At 36.4% G+C, this 23,146-nt stretch overlaps 1 protein-coding gene across 1 annotated transcript in view; it reads left to right on the top strand.

The window, feature by feature from the left end:
• The window catches only part of LOC121425262 (vacuolar protein sorting-associated protein 8 homolog), a 47,926-nt gene extending 26,471 nt beyond the window's left edge, over positions 1 to 21,455 (top strand). The window contains 15 exon segments of the mRNA XM_041621286.1: positions 8,978 to 9,117; positions 9,539 to 9,623; positions 10,022 to 10,120; positions 10,887 to 10,976; positions 11,140 to 11,343; positions 12,674 to 12,830; positions 13,201 to 13,304; positions 13,579 to 13,659; positions 14,589 to 14,600; positions 14,603 to 14,671; positions 15,467 to 15,547; positions 16,657 to 16,823; positions 17,416 to 17,647; positions 19,336 to 19,407; positions 20,689 to 21,455. Coding sequence (XP_041477220.1) covers positions 8,978 to 9,117; positions 9,539 to 9,623; positions 10,022 to 10,120; positions 10,887 to 10,976; positions 11,140 to 11,343; positions 12,674 to 12,830; positions 13,201 to 13,304; positions 13,579 to 13,659; positions 14,589 to 14,600; positions 14,603 to 14,671; positions 15,467 to 15,547; positions 16,657 to 16,823; positions 17,416 to 17,647; positions 19,336 to 19,407; positions 20,689 to 20,820 — 1,725 coding nt within the window. The 3' untranslated portion in view covers positions 20,821 to 21,455.
• Positions 21,456 to 23,146: the final 1,691 nt, after the last annotated feature.

Here is a 23,146-nt window from a genome sequence, read left to right as displayed (position 1 = left end):
AATCACTGTCATTCCGAAATTGGTAACATGTAGACGTCCAACCGAGGTTCCGTCACCTGTGATTTTGATTACAAGCTTATCATCAGTTATCGGCCAAGCACTTTCCAAGAAACGTCTGAGTTTTCATTCAAGCCCTTCTTGAACACCTTTTTTGTTTGGAAGTGGCTGTACAGAAAATGTGGCATTTAATTCTGCTCTGCGCTGTTGAATCGCATAAAGAGATGGATAATTGGTTGGTATAGGCAGGTGATCTTTGAATTGGTTTAAGAATTGTTGATATTCTATGGCTAGTTCTTGGTAGGCATCATCTGAAATAAGGTTCGAGTCCTTGATGTACAGCATCCGATCCACCGGGGGTCCAGAGGGCAAGTCGTCTGTTGGATAATCGCGGTAGCCTAAAGTGTTTCCATAGTGATCCTTCACAAGCAATTTCTGGATTTTGATGTTATCTTCTGCCAGCAGGTTAGAAGCAAAGTTCACACTTTCATAAAGGTTTTTCTTTTGTAGACTTTTCCAGGTTGGCCCATATTTTGTTCTTGGTACAACTTTCCTTTTGTTTGTGCGTTGTTTAAGGAGTCTTCCTAATAACACATGTGCTGTTTTTTGTATTCTTCTGGCATTCGTTCGCTTGTCTTTTCTGGCTTCTAACTGCGTCTTCTGCCACCTTCCTACGTTTCCTTTCGTTTTCTAGTTCATGCTCCATTTGTCTTTTAACTCCACCGAGTTTTAATTTATAAGTGGTACTTTTCAACTTGTCCAAAAATTGTTGACCTTGTCTGCCACCAGCACAAAAAGCCTTTGATGCAGGTTGCATAATATATCGTATTTTGTCATCAAGACGTTTAACTATACCGACATCTGCATATTTTGCATCAATGTCATTCATCTGAAATATTTTCTTCAGTAAAGATACACTCTGTTTGAGTCCATGTCCCATATCACTTTCACATACTAGCTGGTACAAAGTGAAGCAGTTGATGTCAATTACCCATGATTCTGAATTTGTTACAGAAGGTGCACCAAACACTACAGGTAGAAAACTTGAACTTAATGCCAAATGCCAAGTAAAGTGCCAAAGAGGAAAAATGACCTTCACAGTCAAAGATGCCATTTTTAGATGTTTAAACACTGTTATTTTAGCTTTCAATAAAAATTAAAATCAACTGGAAACATTTGAGAACAAAACTTACATAGTTCAAGCAGTGTAATTTTCACTATAGGTACATATTGTATGTACATGTACAAGGTTTGTTGAAATACGAAGCTGAAATACAAAGCTGAATAAACTGAAATGAGTCAGCTATTAACACAATTTAAAAACTGGAATCAGTTGGAAGATTTCAAACCTTTCAGAAAGTTCGAACGCCAGTGTAAGCTACATCATTGTACACTCCACATTTGAACTCAGATATATCTGGAAAAGTTTATTTAAATATGAATTTGAAAGTTTGATAAGGTAAACAACCACATAAATGGGTACACATGTGTACTTGAATTACTTGGAAGTCAAAGATAACCAACCTATTCTTCATACAGCAACTCCTACTTTCCCTAGTTCAAACTTGTTTCCTCTGTCTTTCACGAAACGGAAAACAAGCAGGTGTCCACGATGGAGTATTTTTTTTCCATTTGCTTTGTTTCTGCGTTTACAGCATACTGTTCCAGGCACCTTCTTTCACGTATCCATATCTGTATAGTGCTCTCCACAACATAAGAATAGTCTCCTGCTGCACTGACTATGCAAAAGAAAAAACCAATCAGGCCCTAGAAATGTGCCAACTGATGCCCAATCAGCTGTGAAGATCTCTTTTCTTTTCAAATGGACTGGATTACCACTTATGACCTCCACAATCCTGTTGAATGTTTCCACTTGTATGGGAATATGCAGAGTAACTTCGGTGTCCTGAACATGGGAAACGTTAAGGTTTTCTTTAATCTTGACAAGCAAATCCTTTTTTACTAGTTCCAGAGCATCCGATTTATCTTCATTCACATCCACAATTTCACTTTTTAGTCTCCATTCATTGTACTTATCTTCCCATCCAACATAATGGACTAAAACCTCATCACCTTTATTGGTTCTTCTTTCATCGAGGACTTCCAAGCGGAATAGCGTAGCTGTGGACCATTTGTCTTTCTTTTCGTGAAGACGTTCATTTAAGTTCACACTGACATCTTCAGAGTCATGGTCATGAATTGAAGCATAATCCACCCGCCTCTTCTTTCTCAGATCCATAACCGAAAAGAAACATTTACAAAAGAACACAATTTTAGGATTTGTGCATGGTCCCTGTAATACATTTCATGTGTATATAAGTAAATGACAATAACTGCCAGCATGATTAAAACTATGACTGAATTTTAAAATTCCAAGCAAATTATGTCTTTACATTTGCCAGACATGTTTTCACCACCTGGTGTGCTCTCTCAAGTGACCCTTCCCATAAGAATTACTGTAAGCAAGTTTAGTAATGACCTTTCAATTCCAGTAGGAAATATAGGATGTTTAGTATTTTTGCAATTTGCCCTAAACTGACCTCTAAATGACCTTTGACCTCATCTCTCAAGCGTCCCTTCCCATAAGAATAATTTTAAATCCAAGTTTGGTAATGGCCCATCAATTTCAGTTAAAAATATGAGATTTTCATACTTACCTCATTTGACCCCTAGATGACCTTTGACCTCAAGGCCCTTTACCTCACCCTTAGTCCCCCACCCACTGATCATTGTTCCCCATGTTGGTTTGAATTTGAAGCAATGCTTTTCAAATGACAGTCATTTAACAAAACTTTACCAAAATGAGCTACATACTGCATGTATATACATACGTACATACATAAAAAGTGATTTCTAGTCTCTTCCTGATCACCTTCAAGTGAGACAAAAAGCATTTTATTTAAGGTTTAAGTCCTATCCTGGCCATTATTTAATGAACACAAATTGAGCAAAAAAAAATAAAAAATACAGTGCATTCTTTTAATTTATGGCACAGTGACAAAAAAGCTTAAAATTAATGCAGTGATTTTACCAGTTATAATTGCAGCATCTTGCTGTACAGCAGGCCAACTGAACATTAGCTTGTTGTACATTGCCCGCTGATCGGAGTGTTTCGTCTGAAGCTGAGCACCCCGACTAAATGAACATCAAAGTAACTTGTGATGTAAAATGACAGATGGATTCATGACCTGCAGTACAGGATAACGGCAGTGAAAGTCTATTCCTATAATGATAAAAACAAAAACAAGAAATGGTTCATATTACAAACTGTTTTTACTTGTCTTTGTATTTGTATGGCTTTTAAAGCAAAAAAAATATATGTCTCAGCTTCCTTTGACCCAAGACCCTAAAAGCGTTTTTTAATTGGCCGAAAAGACTATGCACTACGCAGAATGTTTTTAAGTCACTATTTTTTCAGCTGCTTTACAGCCAAATTTTGTTTTTTCCTTGATGCAAAAAAACAAACAAAAAGAAAAAGAAAGTCAAAATCTCTTGGACACCTAAAAGAAAAAAAAAAGGGAATGCGGTAAAATGTAGGCCATAAATTTTTAACCTAGAGGCTTGTATTCTGAACTCTGGTTTAACATAAGCCATGGTCTAAGTCTGTGCTAAAATTATGGGTAGCCAAAAATGTCAAACCTTTATTTACACTGTATGGTTCTTATGTTTACTGGGCTCTTTTCTCATGCTTTAATAATGGTGTAGAAAACTATTGAAGTTTGTATTCCCAGACAGTTTTTTAATATTTTGAGTGCCCAATTTGCTGGTAAACTGAACATGGACTGTTAAAGATTTTTGCCACCTTTGGCTACCCATAATTTTAGCACAGACTTGGACCATGGCTTGATTTAAACCAGAGTTCAGAATACGGGCCATAGTATGTGTGGGAAGTTGAGAAAAACTTTTTCTTTTCTTTTTTTTTTGCCTAAACTCACCATGGTGGTATAGGCCTAGGTCTACATTATAAAAAATAAATCGACAGGTCTTGCTTCATCAGATAAAACAAATTTTTTAAAAAGTCAATGTAACTTTAAAAAAATCATTAGATCCCTATCTATAGAACTCTAAATAAAAATAAAATGCTAAAGGTGCTCTCACACTAGACTAGAGCAACGGTTAGAGGCGGTCAGTGACAGTTGAGTGACCGTCTTGACCATTCTGGGCAAAATACTCAGAATGGCTCTTGTTCGGCACTACGCTCTAGAACGGCTGTATCATGGTCTACTCTAAGTTACTATAGATCTACGGCTGTAATATTGCTGTAATATCACCATCATGACCAACACTCCACCGTTACTCTAGTGTGAGAGCCCTTATAAGGCAGCTATTTGTACGCAGAAATAATGGCTGGCTAGCTCAGCGTTAAACCTCTAAAGTTACTCTACTGTAATCTTGTCTAACAAGTTTGGCCTAACGTTAGACTCTAACTTCAGATCTACTGATGATATTGACATTTCACATCATGATTGACTAAAAAAAATGACCACCCCCCCAAAAAAAAAAAAATGAGTAGAGGTCTAAGATGATGAATTAGTAACATGGTCAATATAAACACACACAATTCGGTTATTATTTTCCTTCTGTATGCAATGCATGAGAAAATAAGCGCAGTGCTAGTGATCCACGTTAAAAACCCCTTGATTTCCCCTGAGCAAGAATGGTATGACCCGGCTCGCTGGCTACCTGCAGATTTCAGCATAACTTCGCCGTACGGAATGAGTTATGGATTTTATTCAACCATCCCTTTTAACAATTCTGTACATGCCATTATGCCCACAATTTCTTACAATGTTCTTTAAATGTTTATTCATAAAAAGGTGTAACTTTCACGGCATAATATTAAAAAAAGAAACACTTGAACTTACCAACACTCTGACTATGCCTGAGCAAGACAATCAAGAGGCAACACACGTTAAATCAGTGGCCGTGGAGAAATGAAATGCAGAAATATAGCAAAGTTCCCCAAATCAGACGGAGGCTCCCAATTGGTTAATCTTTTGGCAGGTTTTTTTTTTCATCCAATGATAATCATTTATATGTGACTCGGCATACCGAAATGAGAGACAAGTCGGAATTTTTCAAATCCAACTTTTTTAGTGATTATTATTCCCCGTTTCTTTACCTTTAATTTGATATATCACTCGACCCTTATGAGTAAATATTAGTGGAGATATTAGCTTTAGAATGGAGGAAGAATTGGGCTCTTGAAAATAAAAATCAAGAGAAAAACGCCTTCGAAGTTTGACTTCCGTTTTGACCCTGCTCCATGAAAAAAATATATTTTGCCACCGCCGAGCTAACCGAAAGGCCCTAGTAACCGCGTGCCAAAAAGGTGAAACGATTAACCAATGAGGAGGCTGCATTGAGAACAATAGTCAACTTGTTAGTCACGCGCGACTGCAAGACGAAACAACGTTCCACGTCAATCAATTATCGTCTACGTACACATCATTGGTTAAACCGGGGTTTTATAATAATCTTCGTGAAAGAAAAAAAGAATGCCATGATCTCCCTTATTAATGAAATAAAAGGCGGGGTTAAAAAGTTGGACCTAAAACCATGGAAGAGGGATTGTGCCATCGGCTTGTTTGAATGTCGATGGCGTTTACTCTTACCCGGACTCGTGACATGTAGTCTATCAAGCGTGTCATTATGACCTGAACTTTAACCGCATGTTCTAAAAAAATATCCCTTGTAAAATGGTAAGATGGGCCTTCAAAATAATTCGTACCTCACCTTTACTTATGTGCTCATGTTTTATTAATATTTAAGTTAGATTGAGACAGTGTGAGTAAAAACGCGAATAATTTGTTCAATAAATGGGTTCAATATCGTACCCATCATGGGGGGGGGGTATACAGCATTGAAATGATTCAAAATTAGAACAAAATACAGAAAGGTATAATGAAAAAAAGGTTAAAGTGATTCCATTCTAAAAGTGATGCAGAGAAAAAAAAAACCTTGACATAAACGTCTTAATTCTACAACAAAAAGAGCCAGGAGGTACCATGAGTAATTAAGTCCCATCATAATTTCCAACAGAGGATGGATTAGGGAAGATACGCTTTCACTTTTTAAACAAACAAGTGCACACCAAGTTACAAATAATGCGTAAAGGATTTCCATGTATCTGAATGCAGGATATAAGAGCAAAAATGTCGTAGCCGCGGGGATCGGCGCCTGACCGCGCTCTCCATGTATAGCCAGACACAGCTCGGCCATGGCACCTCCAACATGAATGCTGATTCGGATCAAATCAAGCACAACCAATATTTTATTCTAATAGAGTAACAGATAAAGAATGAGACCATGCAAAAGCCTTTGTAAGATTGAATGATTTATTTTGGAAGAGAGAGAGAAAAAACGTAATAATAATAATAAATAGATTTAAAATAAATAATAAAATCACCAAGTCTCATTTTAAACCTTAAAACTAGCCGCCATTTTAAATCTAATTGCAAGTATGATTCAAACATTAAAACAAGACAACCCGGTTGTGTTTATAGTTCTCTGTTTTCTTTGTCCGTTTTGTTAATTTTCCAATCGAACTTTTGACTCATTCCATTCTACCTCAGCTTGATTTCCCGCCGTTAATTGTTTGCTATTTTGTGCATCTTTGTCATTTATTTCCCTTTCTGACTAATCACGCTAGCATAACGGAATGATTTGTTCTTTCTCACATGTTCTTTCCTTCCTTTCCCGCTTTGTATGTTTTTCTTACTTTTTCATAGGCGGATCCAGCTTTTGGCGAAGGGGGGGGGGGGGGCGTAATGCCGAGCGGCATACATATTTTTGTACTTCACCGGCGCCATAAAAGTACAAATTGAAAAAGGGGTAAAGTCTGACCCTGTCAAAATGTTCTTTTCTTTCCTTCATTTTTTAAGCGGCGCCTTTTCGTTCTTTTATTTTTTCAAATATTAGGCCCCCCCCCCTCTCTGGATCCTCCATTGTTTTTTTTTTCACTTTCACTTTTTCCGTTTCCATATAACACAAGAAAGACGAAAGAAGAAGGTAAGAGAATAACAGAGAGGGAAAGAGAGAATAGATCTGGGTAAAGTCGAATGGGACAACGTGACAATGACTTTTAGGAAATGATAATTTCAATAGGTGTATTTTAAATGACTAATATTTTCAATCAATATCGTAAGACCCGTATACCATTATCCAAAAATTAAAAATGCAGGCCTACTGCATGGTCCCATATTTCATTTGTCAAAGTCAGGGGCGGATCCAGGATTTACCAAAAAAGGATTTTTTTTAGATACTTCGTACCCGCCAAAAAACTGACAAGCAAAAAAAAAAGAATAGAAGTCTTCGATTTCAAAAGGGGTACATCCCGGGGTACATCTCGGCTTCAATGGCATTTTTACATTAAAATTTTGTTTTTTTTTCTTCTCGGGGGGGGGGGACGTGCCATCCCCTGGATCCGTGCCTCAGTTGTCGAAGTTCTGACATTTATTTCTTTCTCTATCGTTCATTCAAACATGATAAAAAAATTGAAGGCAAAAATAGTTGGAAATAATAAAGCCCACAAAGCTTTCATGATGAACTTTTTTTCTTTTGTTAATGATATACTGCAGATCAATTAACCCACATTCGCGAACATACAACACTTTTATGTATTTTAAACCCTTTATTTTGAAATTAGAGTTTTCTCATCGAAACATCCCGATCACTTGCAAATAATAAAGAGAATCTTCAACATGTCCATGTTATGTTTTATGAAATTAATCCTCGCCAACAAACCGTGTTATATAAACACTTTGCGTTTACGCATGACCTTTTTCGCGAGACAAGCTAGCTATACACTCTAAATCAGGTAGGCCTATCAATCTATCGCTAACGCCCCCGCCTAGTACCAACTACCATTATTACAAAAAATAGCCCTTTAGAAGTTGAATCCCGTTTGTTAACTTTCAGAAGCCCCCTTTTCAATTTCAGAATACCTATTGAAAGCGATGCTTTTGATCTTTCTTTTGAGGCTCATTGAACCGATCGATCGAGCGGACGGTCGGCGGACGCCGCCAGCTGTACTTGAGTTTAAATGAATAGCCAATCAACAATGGCGTTACGTTGCTAGGGGCGGAGCTTAGTATGAAGCGAAATTCGATGAAATCGAGCGTGCCAAGTATCAAAAAATTTCGAACTGACCGAAAAAAAACACTCGCAAAAAACTGTTTTTTTATATCACTTTCCCGTCATCAAATTCACTCGTTTTTTTCACACAGTAATTATGAAACATGGAAGAATCTAAAAATGAAAAAAAAAAAATCTTCAAAATTTTGACTTTTTTATTAGTTTGTCGAATTTCTAGGAATTTTCATTTGCGACTTGTCTCTCAATTTCGGTATGCCGAGTCATATATATCAAAATGTTCAGAATGAGCTGAATGACTTGAATTTTTTCCGGTGGTAAAAATAGCCCACTCCCAGCAAGAAACCGCCAGATCTAGCCGGAAGCGTTCAGTCAAAAACTTCAATACCACAGAAATTTTGACCAAATTGATTAAAAACAATAAATGACAGTGCGATGGCACAACAAAAAATTGTGATTTTACATCACCATAACAAAGAAGAGTTAAATTTTCTAATGCTTTTTCCGGTGGTGAACTAGGCCAATCGGATCAAAATATGTGGGTGAAAAAAGGGGGGAAATGGCACATTTTTGCGGTTTTTCATGGCGGCGCGCGGTGTGTTTGAAGAGGTTGACGCTTAAGTGTTTGGGTAAAATCCATTTGATAAATTGGACTCATAAATGAGATGTATGATTTTGTTCAATTTAATGCAGGTATTTTATTTTATAAAGTTCTTATTATATAACGTAAACTTGAGTGCAACTGGTCATCCATAACGCCCCTGTCCTTATGTCATTTCCTCTTGATACTGCAGTAGTATTCTATCTTACCAATTATTGTTTTAATCTTTGCTCATTTCCTTTATTACACCATTTTCACTTGTTTTCCTTGTTTTCTTTATGACAGGTATTAGAATTTCTATCCAATCCATCTGGAGAGACAAGGCATGAAGAGAGGGAGCAGGCTCTCCTGGAGCTCTTGAATGCGGGAGACCTGCTCCAGGTGGACCATGAAAGGCTACTCCAGCTGGCTGAAGGAGCCAAATTGTGAGTGTTTGCAATTTAGACCTTACCTATCATTTATTTCTGACTGAATCACATGGTGCATTTGTAGAGAGATCATCTTCATTAGGATATCCTTTTCTATGTGAAAAGTAATTTTCTAATTCATCATCAGAGCTTTTCTACTTTGTGCATCACTGTATTTTTAAGGTGGAAAATAAGAAAAGATTTTTTTTTTTAATGAACAATTAGTAAAAGCATTTGATTCTGACTAGCTTCTCTGACTTATAACACATTAATTATGTCAAGAGATAATTTCTGTGATTTTTTTCACAAACCCTCTGTCTTTTTATTATGTTCTCAGGGTTCCCCTTTCACTGCCAATTCTCAGAGCCTCATATAGTCAATGGATAATGGCATATTTACACCTATTCCTGTTTATGTTTCTCATTTTCCCCTCATATAGCTACCGAGTATGTGAAGTCTTGTATGAAAGAAGAAGGGAGTTTGATAAGATTCTTCTCTGCTATTTAAGAGATTCATCAAGGAAAGTAGGTATTCAAACATCTCCCTGCTTCTTTTTCGTTCAAGTGATTAATGAATGATATGAGGGTAAAACAATTGGAGGGAGAAAGTAGACTTGCGGAAAATGTTTTATCAATTGATTTTAGAAGCCAAAATCGTATATGCAATTACAATAAATGATCCTATGCTTGATACAGTCAAACCGGCTTCAGCAACCTCTGTTAAATAAGAACCATGTATAGAGACCACAACTTAGTTTCCTTTGTATTGTATTTCCCATTAAATTAAGTTTTCTGTAACCTGTTCTCGAAGAACTGCTCATAAAGACCACATTTTTGTCTCCATTGGGTGGTCTTTAAATACAGGATTCACTATTTATTGATGGTGTATTTGAATTGTTTTCTTTTTTTCTCTTCTATTTCAGGCTACCATATTCTCTTACATCCACCAAGTGATGATGGAGAGTTACTACACGGAAGCAGAGAAAGATGCAGTCCAGAGACAGGCAATTAAACATCTTCAGGTATAAATACTAAGCAAATTAATTGTTTATGTATTATCATGTGCTTGTACATTTAGATTGTAGATAATTTCTAACAAATTTCAGAGTAGACCCATAGTATTCATGGATCACAAATGACATTTTACCCAATATGTCAGTCAACCTGACAATCTTATTAGGGGTCCTAACACAAAGATTGGCAATTCATTGCTAAATCGATAGACCAATCAAGATCAATGTTTCATGCACATTTGGTTCAAAGTGCCAACTGAACCAGTCGGAAGTGTTCTTTCATATTTGCTCTTCATTGGTAAGCTTTGTATTACGGGCCACAGAAAGGGTGTGAAGCATTGTAATTCATAATAGATTAAATCCAGTTAACTATATGCACATGTAGTTTTAAACATGCATATGAATTCCTTTTCTTTACAAACAAAACCTACTTTTTTATGTTGCATTTATCAACAGATCTTTACTTATCTCTGCATTTGTTGTGAAGATTGACCCATTTTTTGAGTGCACAAATAATCCCTGAGAACTTTGTACTTATCAACCAATATCAGTACCTCAGACTTCATTATTCTGTGAGAAAACAATGTTCTCATTTCAAAAATTAAAACTAAAAGCTTAGAGATGAATACATTTACAAAGCTGCTGAACAATCTATATCATATGCCATATTCCAACTTGTACAGGATTGTGCATGCTCTTTGCATTGTTCAGTAGATCTGTGTTACCTAAACTTGTAATTGGTTGCAGTTTTATTTTCATGTTTTGTATTATACAGGATCTTGTTGCCATAGACAGCAGAGAGACTGCCCAGTTGGTCCTGAAAGTCTTTGCTCATTCATTGAGTGATGTAGTCATACAACTTCAGGTAAGCTACCGAAAGTTCTTGTTCCCTGATCATCTGATCCTTTCTTTAAATAAAATGACTTTGAAAGTTGTGCATCCTGGAGCTAGACTCTGGACTTTGTCAAAGCAAAAAGTTTATTCAAGGCAGGATTATAAACCAGATTTCTGTTTTACCCAAATTTCAGAACCAACCAGAACTGCAGTATGAATTCCTTGAAGGCGTGTTTGACGGCAGAGATACAGGTAGCGCCCTCTATGGACGAGAGGAGGCACAGCCCGACTGCTATCTACATGAGAAGTTCCTGGATCTGATGTGTACATTCAATCCTAAGAAGGTCCTTAACTTTGTTATGATGTCAGAGAATTACAGACTTGAGGAAGCACTTCATGTAAGTTTATCTTCATGTTCTCTCAAAACTCTCGTCCAGTAAGGGACATTACTGGATGTGAAAGTGGCATAATAAGCCCACAAAACAAATTGGGGGGGGGGTGCACAACTTGAGGTATTTGAGTATTTGTCTCACCTGCGAAGCAGAGTGAGACTATAGGCGCCGCTTTTCCGACAGCAGCGGCGATGGCGGCAGCGGCGGCGTCAACATCAAATCTTAACCTGAAGTTAAAGTTTTTGAAATGACGTCATAACTTAGAAAATATATAGACCTAGTTCATGAAACTTGGACATAAGGTTAATCAAGTATCACTGAACATCCTGCATGAGTTTCACGTCACATGACCAAGGTCAAAGGTCATTTAGGGTCAATGAACTTTGACCGAATTGGGGGTATCTGTTGAATTCCCATCATAACTTTGACAGTTTATGGATCTGATTCATGAAACTTGGACATAATAGTAATCAAGCATCACTGAACATTTTGTGCAAGTTTCAGGTCTCATGATTAAGGTCAAAGGTCATTTAGGGTCAATGAACTTTGCCGAATCGGGGTATCTGTTGAATTACCATCATAACTTTGAAAGTTTATTGGTCTAGTTCATTAAACTTGGACATTAGAGTAATCAAGTATCACTGAACATCCTGTGCGCGTTTCAGGTCACATGACCAAGGTCAAAGGTCAATGAACTTTGGCCGAATTGGGTGTATCTGTTGAATTACCATCATAACTTTGAAAGTTTATGGATCTTATTCATGAAACTTGTACATAAGAGTAATCAAGTATCACTGAACATCCTGTTCGAGTTTCAGGTCACATGATCAAGGTCAAAGGTCATGTAAGGTCAATGAACTTTGGCCATGTTGGGGTTTTTTATTGAATAACCATCATATCTCTGTAAGTTTATTGGTCTAGTTTATAAAAAGTGAACATAAGAGTAACCATGTATCACTGAACATCTTGTGCGAGTTAGAGTAGTATTCAAAGTCAGCACTGCTGCTATATTGAACCGCGTGATGCAGGTGAGACGGCCAGAGGCATTCCACTTGTATTTTTTTAGCGTTGCAAGTGAAATGCCAGTGCTGCATGTGATACTAAATTTCAGATAGAGGAGTCCCTTTGTATTCTACTTCTTTTATCACTTCCATCCTTATTACATGTACATGTCCTTACAGCCTTGGTCAACTTTTTTTGTTAGAGAGATATCTGTATGAATGGTTACAGCTTAAGATGGCAATTATTATCAATTCTGTAAACCAGCAAGAAATGTAATATGTGCAATAATTACTGTGATACCTGGGAATTCAGTTGAATTATTTGCTTGTTACAGATTGTACGCAAGCACAAGATGTCAGAAGCCACTGCCTTTTTGTTGGAGAAATCTGGAGACATTCAAGGAGCCTTTGGGATTCTCATGGAGAACCTACAGACTAAGGTCAAAGGTCTCTCGGATGTGGTCAAAGGTCATGATGGAAGTCAGAATGATGGTGAGAAACTTGGATTCAGGTTTTTGTATTTTGTCACCCTTAAATTTAATGGGTGGTATTCTTACAAGTTAATCTGAGTTTAAATCCAGAATGAATAATTAGTTGATTCCACTCTTACATGTATATGGAATAATATCCATTATACATTCATGAAAATGATAGTTTACTTAACACTCCATGCTCTCAAAACAAACTCCAACACTCATCCCACAATTACCCAATGATTGATTGTTCTATTATATGGCGGTATTCTGACACTTTTGATAATAGGCACAAATGCCATATCTGCTTTTCTATCTAGGATTTATCAGAGTATCACATTTGTACAATTCTTTTCTTGTGTTATGTGTTGATGGTGTTCTTCTTGTAGGAATGGATATCACCTTGGGTCTGTCCAATGTGCAAGTAGTTCTGATGGTTCTTGTTCAACTTTGCCAGAGGAACTCACCAAAGTTAGATGAAGAAGGCCGAGAGGTAAGCACATCAAACATGAATGATGTTGACATTAATATGAGATGATGATGATATGATGATGATGATGATGATGATGATGGTGGTGGTTGTGGTGGTGGTGGTGGTGATGAAGATGATGATGACGATAATTATTGTGTACATCATCTTCACTATTGTGATAGTGATTGAGATGACAATGATACTTGTGTAAAGTGAAAATTGCATTTTGTTGCAATTTAGGGGATAAGATTCAAAGCTATGAACTTTACTTTCATTTATCATGTAATTTCACTAGACATTGTGGTTCCCTCTCTTGGATCTAATGATGACAACACAGAGAAGACTCAAACCATCCTTAATGAGACCCAGTTTGAAAGTAAGAATCTAAATGTTTTAGTTAATCCTATGAGTCTAGATTTTTTTTCACCTTTTCATTTGTAGCCAAGAAACGATTATGCATTAATGTTATTTGTAATATTATCTCTCTTTTATTTATAAGTAATTAAAGCCTATTTCATGATTATACTTTTTAAAATATACGTTTTTTTTTATAATTCAGAATCCATCTCAACTAAAACAATTTATCACTAGAACATTACCTTTTCTAAATCATCATTTCCTAATAGTTTAACCTGTAAGGCCCTGCTCTTCCCCCCCCCCATTTTAACCCTTTGAACCCGGAATTATTAGGGGCGGCCGTGACATACACCCTGAATTATTTGCACATAAATGACTTCTCGACCACATTCACACAATCCCCCATGATTTGAGACCCAACGGCACCTTCCCCCCGCTAGTACCCGGACCGAGCCGGCTGAAGTTGTTTGTCTTCTCGTAGACCTAGTCTACAACCAGAAATTTCAAATTTAGTGCCTGTTTTGGGGCTCAAAATCACTGTTTTCACCAAAGTCAGATATACCAATTGCTTCCCCATAGTAAGCATGTGACTCGCCGCATATTACACCGCGTGTTACTGGACATACAACACGAGCAACCACAAAAAGTGGCATATTTTGGCCATTTTTTAAGCTAAATCCTTCCGAAATCATTGCCGATATTGACTGAAATTATCGACTAAATATTCCTACACGTACTAGAAAGATGACTTCATTTTAGAAGATCACCTGACGTTTAGAATCCATGCTTTTGAAGTCACATGGCTGTAGGCCGGAATCGGGTATTTGCACGTTTACTGGCAGGCCGGTATTCCAGCCTATCGGGTTCGAAGGGTTAAGCAGACAATAACCAGTCAAAGAGTTATTTCATGTTATTAAAATATGGTAATATTGTGCTTTCTTCTGCCAGGTTTCAAAGAGCTGACAAGGCATGTTTTGAATAGCATGATGGGACATCTCTCATTACCCAGAATCCTTCAAAAAATAATGCAGGTTCGTCTTAAGAATTCAAGTTTGACATTTTTCATGATTGAATATTAGAAGATTGCTGTTATTGCACTTGCTCCTCCCTTCTTCTAGGCTGTAAATTGTAATCACTGTTTTATTAAAGCAAATTAAAAAAAAGTAACAAGAAAAGAGTGGAGGGGGAGTATTTACCCATTTTACTCGAGTTAAGAAAAGGTTATCTTTTCATAATTGTGTCACTCAATCTTGATCATTTTTACAGCCTAATTTGATTCCTCCCAATGAATAATGATGTTTTGAACTTCTTTTTATATCATTAGTACCCAGCAAGTATTGATTCTCATAACCATCTCGGTGTCTCATTATATTATGTTTTATTACTGTCTCATATCTAACAAATTTGAAATGTGTACTTACATGTATCTTTTATCTACCTCTATGGCATATAATTTACCTCTCATAAGTATCTCGAAAGTATACTTAACATGTGAAGTATTTCATGTGTATCAATCTTAAAGGGTTCCATGACATTTGCTCTGGCGACAATTGCTCTGATGGAAAGTCTGCATGCAAAGCCAAACACAAAACCTAACCTCTGAGACTGAATAAACCTTGATCCTTATCTTTGCATTATTCTGAACCAAAAAGTCTATTACATTCCTAACTCTAACCCTATGCCTTCTGAGATATTAAGACCGGAGCAAATATTGCAAGAGCATGCGTTGTTTCTCAAAGAAACATTTGATTTGAATGAAACTCTTTTTATGTTAATAATGACCAGAAAGTCCAGATTATAATTTGTTTTCTCTTAATTGACTGTAGGATCCCACATACAGCACTGGAAGGTTTGGAGAGATCCGTGAGCTCATTGTTGGAATGTTGGAAACGTACACATATGAATCTGTGAGTAGTAGTACATCAAAACATGACAGTAATTCTTCCTCGCTTGTTCACTGTGTGTAACATTCAACATAGAAAGACAGTATAAATGTAGGATTATGCTCCTTTTTTGTATGAAACATCATTCTTAAGGCCCTCAAGCTATGCAATATATTATGGAAATATAATGCAGTACTTAGTATGTAATCCAAGCATTTGGAACAATCAACTCTACCCCATATAGATTCAAAACGATTATGATTTGAAGGTAATTGATTTAAAGTGAAATAAAATACATGCACTTCTGATTTTTTTTAAAGGTATTGTTTAACTTTGTGAGCAGCCGATTTAAAAAATAATTCTCAAACCAAGATCAAACATGTGTACAAGTGCATGTATTAGAACTAATAAACCCTGAAAACAACCATTACTGAGAATGAAAAGCGAAAACTACAAGGCAAACCCCAATTTTGTAAATAGGCGTCTTAATAGACACCTGAATAGTACACATAAGTGTATGGGATGAAATTAAGATGGTGTTTCCGGTCACTTTATATTTCAATTTTTGAAGCACGAAATAATTATTTTCGAATGCAATTTTTTCTGGGCTTCATTTTTGTAACATATCACAGACACAGGTGACAAGTGTGACCTTCTAGCTCATATTTTTTAAAAGTCAAACCAATGTTAACCAATCACTTTAATCTTTGCTGTTGTTGTTTTCATGTACACAAATTACTTCCTCCCCAACCACGCCCCCATGACATTGTAATCAACCATCTCTCCCTTGCTTCTTATTATGCGGGCGCTTCATGGTCTAGTGGTTCTGACTCTCGCCTTTCAAACAGGATCGTGGGTTCGAATCCTAACTATGGCGTGTTTTCCTTCAGCAAGAAATTTATCCGCAGTGTGCTGCACTCGACCCAGGTGAGGTGAATGGGTACCCAGCAGGATTAATTCCTTGCATGCACTGAGCGCTGGTGATGGCAGCTCGAGCTAAAGCCGGGGTAATAATAGCAGCGCTTTGTATCCTCAGGCAAAAAGGCGCTTTATAAACACCGCTATTATTATTATTATTATTTAGCAAAACCCCATTCTTTCATAATCTTCACTGCTCTGATTACTATCTCTAGACCTTGCTGAAGACGGCCAATCGATTATTAGACAGGGATCTGTACGGCTCAGTTAAGAACTTAACTATGGCTGCCAATAGAGGGCTCATGCCTCGTACAGAGAGCTGCATGATATGTGGGAAGAATTATTCATATTCAACTGAGTCTGATAACATACTGATCTTCAGGTAAGGCTCTTTCATTGGTGATAATGAAGGTAGAAGAAGTGAAAGTTGAAAATAAGTGGATATTGTGGTGGACATATCGTATGATATCCGCTAACATGTATGAGCTTTAAACCTGTAAAGTTACTAAAACAAAGAATTACACATTGCCAATACACATTCTTAAAGCTAAAGTAGCAAAACAGTATCAGCTTAAGTCCCAAGCCACTTGAATGTTTCCTGGTCTTTACCCAGAATGCATCATTTTGATCATGTAGTCTTGTAATATACCCATTAGAATGGTTCCCATATACATTTCTGCTGCTTTTTACAGTTTATATCATAATATTTTCCCAAGAAACAAAAGTATGCATCCAATCATTCTTGTTTTTGTTTTTTTAATAAAGGTCAAATTGCCATCGTTATCTTTTACCAGAAGTCACAACCTATTTCTAATTTTTTAAAAAGTATTTGTGTCAAGTGTTTGTTGATTGCACTCCTTAGGGGTCAGTTCCCCTTTGAAGGAAACACGATTGGATTGGGTCTGCTGTGAATGCTTAAAATCCAAAGGTGATGGTTCAAATCTATTTGTTCCTTTTGTGTGTCTGTATGGTAGCTGTGGTCATACGTACCATACAACCTGCCTGCAGACAGCTGGCTGTTCAGCCATGATAGATGGGCAGAGACACTGGACATGCTTACAGTGCTATTCAGCAAGGAGAGGGGCGGCGCTTACACCAAACAGGAGACCACGCCTCTTTAGCTCAGGGGAGGAGCCTAAGAGAGGAGGAGGGCCAACATCACCAAGGGGTGGAGCAGCAGGAGGTTCAAAGGATACTGCCGAAGAGGTGTGTATGAAATGAAGTATTTCTGCAGGCATTGTCATTGTGATATACAGTATGCAATTAGTGATGCATGAATCGCATAGTATACACATCCAGCCCCCATTACAGCTTTTGTCTTCACTGTAAGCATTGAGAGTTTTTGAGAAAAATTCAGGTTTTTAACTGCTGACAGAAATATTCCGATGAACTAGTATGCCCCTAGTATAGTACGAGAACACTTTAATCTATGTAGATGAATATATTATGCTTTTTATTTTATTTTACGCCAGCTTTCTACAATTCATAATCTGTCATTGTGTTGTTGCCTAGCCTATTAGTAAAGAACTTAAATCTAAGGCCTTCTATTCATTCTAATAACTTGCACAACTTTGCATGTAAAGAACGAGACCAATATGAAGTGATACTTTTGTACTACAGTAAGGGGATCAATATATGAGTAGAAGGGAGGTCTATTCACAAGTACCCAGGTTTCTATGAAGAAAAGGAAAGTCTATTCAGAACTACAGTGGGTCATGTATGAATAGACAGGAAGTCTATTCACAAGTAACTGGGTAAATTTCAATAGGAGCTAAGTCCATTGTCAGCTTACCCTTTATTGAATTGAAAGCCTAATTTCAATCCTAACGACTTGTTCCCACTGCACTTATGCAGAGAGGATGTAAAATGGAAAAGAATCTTGCCATCCATTGGAAAACGTTATGTATCTGCTGTATACTCTTTACATACGTGTTTCATGCGCTCTTTATCCATAGAGCTCATCTTCACTGTGATTTCATTGTTCACCCATTTTGTCTATTGTCTGGAGCGGATGAAACGGATGGAGCCATCCAGAAATTTTGTATCCATTATAAATACATTTTGTGCCCGTCGCCAGTGGGACCAGGCCATGAATTGCCAGGCTCAGTGTTACATGAACATGTACCTACATGATTTTAGTATGCAATGGAATCTCATGAATACATCTTTGAAATTAACTAACTTAGAATACAAAACTTCTTTACATGTTAAATGTATTGGAAAGAAGAGGTATGAAATACCTTTTTAAACAAGAACTGGGACACAGAATGTACACATGTAGTCTCAAAATCTGTATTATACATGTATTATATTAAATTTATTTATATCATATCATATATTATATATTAACAAAACTGAAACCAATTGCAGGATTATTTGTCTACAATAGTAAAGCAAACATTTTCTTAATCAACAAAAGATATTGTGAGGCAAAGATGGGCAAAGGAAAAATAATTCTGGTAATGATCTCAAAATGAATTTTACCAGAATCCAGTAGGCTGACCACCGAAGTGTTTGTATAAATAATGAGAATATGAGCCAAATGACTCTGGTAGAAAATGGATAATTGATGAGAAATATGCATGGCATTTCAGCTGTAGGGTATTTTCCAAGCAGTAATGACACACTATCCCGTGGTGTTGAAATTTTCATGTGATTGTTTTTCATCCTACATGTCAGGATATCACAAAGTAATGTTATTCAAGATTTATCAGATCTCCACTTATGATATGATGACAATTCCTCTTGATCTTAAAGATTTTAGTGTGAAATCATTCTAAACTACAACTACACATGTTTAGCTTTAAGCATCATTCATGATTATCAACTTTCAAATATTGTGGGTGATTTCAATATCCATATAAGACTTATTCTCGCAAATTTGTTTCCTTTAGGATGTTTCCTTGAATCCAGAACAAGAAGCTTCTCTTGAAAATCTCAAGAAATGGACAGAAGGACCATCTAGAGTAAGTATCACATCTATTACATGAAGATATGTTGGCCTTTGATAGTGAATGGATTTGTAGGAAAAATAGCAGTACTGAATTGTATCTAATAATTGTAGCGCTTTTTAAAAGAGAATTGAGATCTGATGGGTTTTGTAACAGATTTGTATATAGGATGGGTTATATTAAAGGACAAGTCCACCCCAACAAAAAAATGATTTGAATAAAAAGTGAAAATCCAACAAGCATAACACTGAAAATTTCATCAAAATTGGATGTAAAATAAGAAAGTTATGACATTTTAAAGTTCTGCTTAATTTCACAAAACAGTTATATGCACATCCTGGTGGGTATGCAAATGAGGAGACTGATGACGTCATCCACTCACTATTTCTTTTGTATTTTATTATATGAAACAAGTGAAACAACGATTAATTCCTCCCGCCTCCCAGAACATATGAAATGAGCATTGTTTAATAATATATGCTTCAGTCAAGTTGGCCCTTATTGTCAAATCTATAAAAAAATGAAATATTGTATAATTCAAACAATAAAAATCAAAAGAAATAATGAGTGAGGGACATCATTGACTTTCTCATTTGAGTTGTGCATATCACTATTTTGTAAAAAATAAGCAGAACTTTAAAGTGTTATAACTTTCTTATTTTACATCCGATTTGATGAAATTTTCAGCATTTTCCTAGTTTGAATTTTCTCTCTTTATTCAAATTAGCATTATTCTGGGGGTGGACTTGACCTTTATGGATGTGGTGCAGTAGTAAGAGCACCTTAAAATGGTGATTAAAAAGAAGAAAAGAAAATCATTTTTCTTCAGAAGATTGCCTTCTTGTGTCCAATAGAATAATTAAACAATTTGTTATTGTTGAAATAAATCTTTGAGCTTTCTGAATGGAGCGGGAAATGCAGAGGGTCATTTATTTCAGCTTGTCCCAACAGCACACATTTCTTGATATACTCAATGGCAACTGTGCCTTTTAAAAAGGGGGATATCAGGCTAAGCAAAAATAATACCTTCTGAAATGTTTATACTGCAAAGTTCCTTTTGGACAGATAATGTTGAAGTGTAGCTTATGATTGTCACACTAGGTTTCACCTAATCATAAATAACTTAACTTGGGATGGCAAATCAGTCATTATGGTAACTACAAGCATCAATAAATAATTTTAAAATCATGGTTTCCATGGTAACATCATAATCGTGAATTCTCTATATCATAAGTTCTTTATGACACAGGCTCCCAACTAGTGAATTGTTTCTGTATTTTTATCGAACCTCCACAGTTGGCAATCCTGAGCGAGGTACTGCTTTCCCAGCGAGCCAATCCTTCTTCCAAGGGCCTTGTGAGACCCAATAGTATTCTGCATCAAGAAAGTTTTCGACTGAGACTAGCTCCACCTCCTATTGATGAATGACACCATTAAATGTCAAAGACTCAGAGATACCTCCTCCTCCGCTAATGATAAATGACATTGTTCTTTGTCAAAGAGAGAGTTGTGACACAAGCTCCTTTCTGTCATGATAAATGGCATTGTTCTCTCTCAACATGGTCATAGAGTGAGACTAGTCTTTCCCCAGAGATGAATGGTATTCTTCTTCAGAGAGCTGAAGCTGAGATGGGTTCGTATCCCTTGTGAAGAAATGACATTGCGTATCTAGAGGGCTTTAGACTGACCCTCTTAAAAAGAGTTGCCACTGATCCGATCAACCGCAACTATGGATGGCCAGCAACGTCAACATCTAAAATGCAAATTTGGTCAAAATAGTTTCTAGATATGATGAATATTCATACATTCATTGTTCTCTCAAAGATTCAGTGCGATTCTCTATGTTTACTATACTAAATAAATTGTGCAAATTTCCTTTCGGAAAAAAATTATGGCATGGATGGATTTCCATACAGTTGACATTGATCAGATCAATCGTATCTCTTTGTAAGACGGAGCCGAGATTAACCCAGAGGCCGAATTCTTTAAGGTGGTTTTTTAAATTATCAGTTGAACCCATGGTTTATGCAGATTTCCTGTATGAATTATGCTTATTTACCGCGTATATTAAAAAATTCCAATGCTGATGCACGCTTTTGTTACTCTGCGCCAAATTGACACCTGTTGCCATTGTTAAGTACGCTCATTTATTCATGAGTCCACTGTTTGAAGAATGGACTTGTGAATAAAAAAGCATAGATAACCACAACAAGAAGCGGTAATTTGGCGCACTGTTACAAAAGCGAGCATCAGCATTGGACATTTTTTGATATATGTGATAAATAAGCATAATTTATACAGGAAATATGTATAAACCATTGGTTCAACCGATGATTTTTAAAACCACCTTTGAAAATTCGGGCCAATGAGTCTCTTCTATGAGACTGTTGCTATTTCTGTGTTTCACACAATTGACAAATTATAGTGACCCTATCAAAGCTCTGAAACTTAAGTGTCGCTGTAGTTGGAACAACTGCTGGATCAATGTTCAACAGCATGGAAGAATAAGTGAGGCATCTGTGTATTTATTTTCTTCTGTTTTGAATTGACAGAAATATTCTAACTTTTAAGCTGTTTTGATTGCCAATATTTCCGATCACCTAAAAACGCAGATAGATTTCATGAACGATCAATAATTAGTTCTTCCAAATTAATGATTTTTTTTTTTAAAAAATTATGCAAAGTAAATAATAAGTCCACACTTCTTTTTTTTTTGCATTTCATTTCATTCCTGCCTGAATCATTGTTAATAAATGTAACAATTATAGTTGATCATTACAAGGTTCATAAGATATTCTCCCCACCTCAATATATCTCAAATATCACAAGAAAAGATAATTGAAAGGGCTTTAGTTTATACTTCTTCACTTGCAAGTATGTTGTCACAGTGTGCGAAGTTATTCATCTTGTATTTTTTCTCATAGTTTATGATCGATGATATCACAAATGAATATTTTTTATTGGATCCTCATGACAAGATTTTTAGAAGCTTTCACAATTCAAAGTCATCCCCAAATAGTTTTTTTAAATACTGACCTTTGACCTGTATAGTTTACCCTTATATTATTTTGTATTGGGGTGGAACATACATGTATTTGCAGTTGGGAGAATTGCCGGTGCTGTTTTTTTTGTCAACATCAGTGTTTAAAGAGAAATGCCAGTAGTTGCAATAACACTTTTTTCATGAGAAAGTCTGTAAAACCAGGCTTAATTGTCAGTATATCATCGAGGGTCTAGATCTGGTACAGTTACATAAACTGAACTTTGTGAAATCTTGAAATCTACGCCGAAAAATATTCACACTGAAGATCACCAACACAGATAGGCACACGTGGGACAGTGTATTATTATTGCTGGAATAAAGACCCGACGGAAGTGACCAAATCCGCGCTTATTTTGCTTATTTCTCAGCAATTACACAATTTCTTCCAGAATCCTTTGGCACATATTTTTTATTCATACAAACAGACACTTGGGTGGTCATTATAATAGGTTCTGTAAAAAGTCATTTTAAGATCGTTACCAAAACTGGAATTTATCTTTAAATTACAGCAGTATGCTTGAATGAGGTCAAAAGAGCTCTTGACCTGGTTGCATAAAGACATGAGATTGATCCAATCAAACTGAACTATGCAAAACCATGATTCTTCACATAGGAGGCATAGAGGCACTTTTTGTTTGTAAACAAAAGAGGGCATGCTAGTTGGCCAAATCTCTGGCACATCCATGATTGAACATAGACATTAGGATGGAT

This window comes from Lytechinus variegatus, chromosome 1, assembly GCF_018143015.1.
Source record: "Lytechinus variegatus isolate NC3 chromosome 1, Lvar_3.0, whole genome shotgun sequence".
NCBI lineage: Eukaryota > Metazoa > Echinodermata > Echinoidea > Temnopleuroida > Toxopneustidae > Lytechinus > Lytechinus variegatus.
Note: the sequence above shows the minus strand (reverse complement) of the source record. Positions and strands in the feature narration are given on the sequence as shown.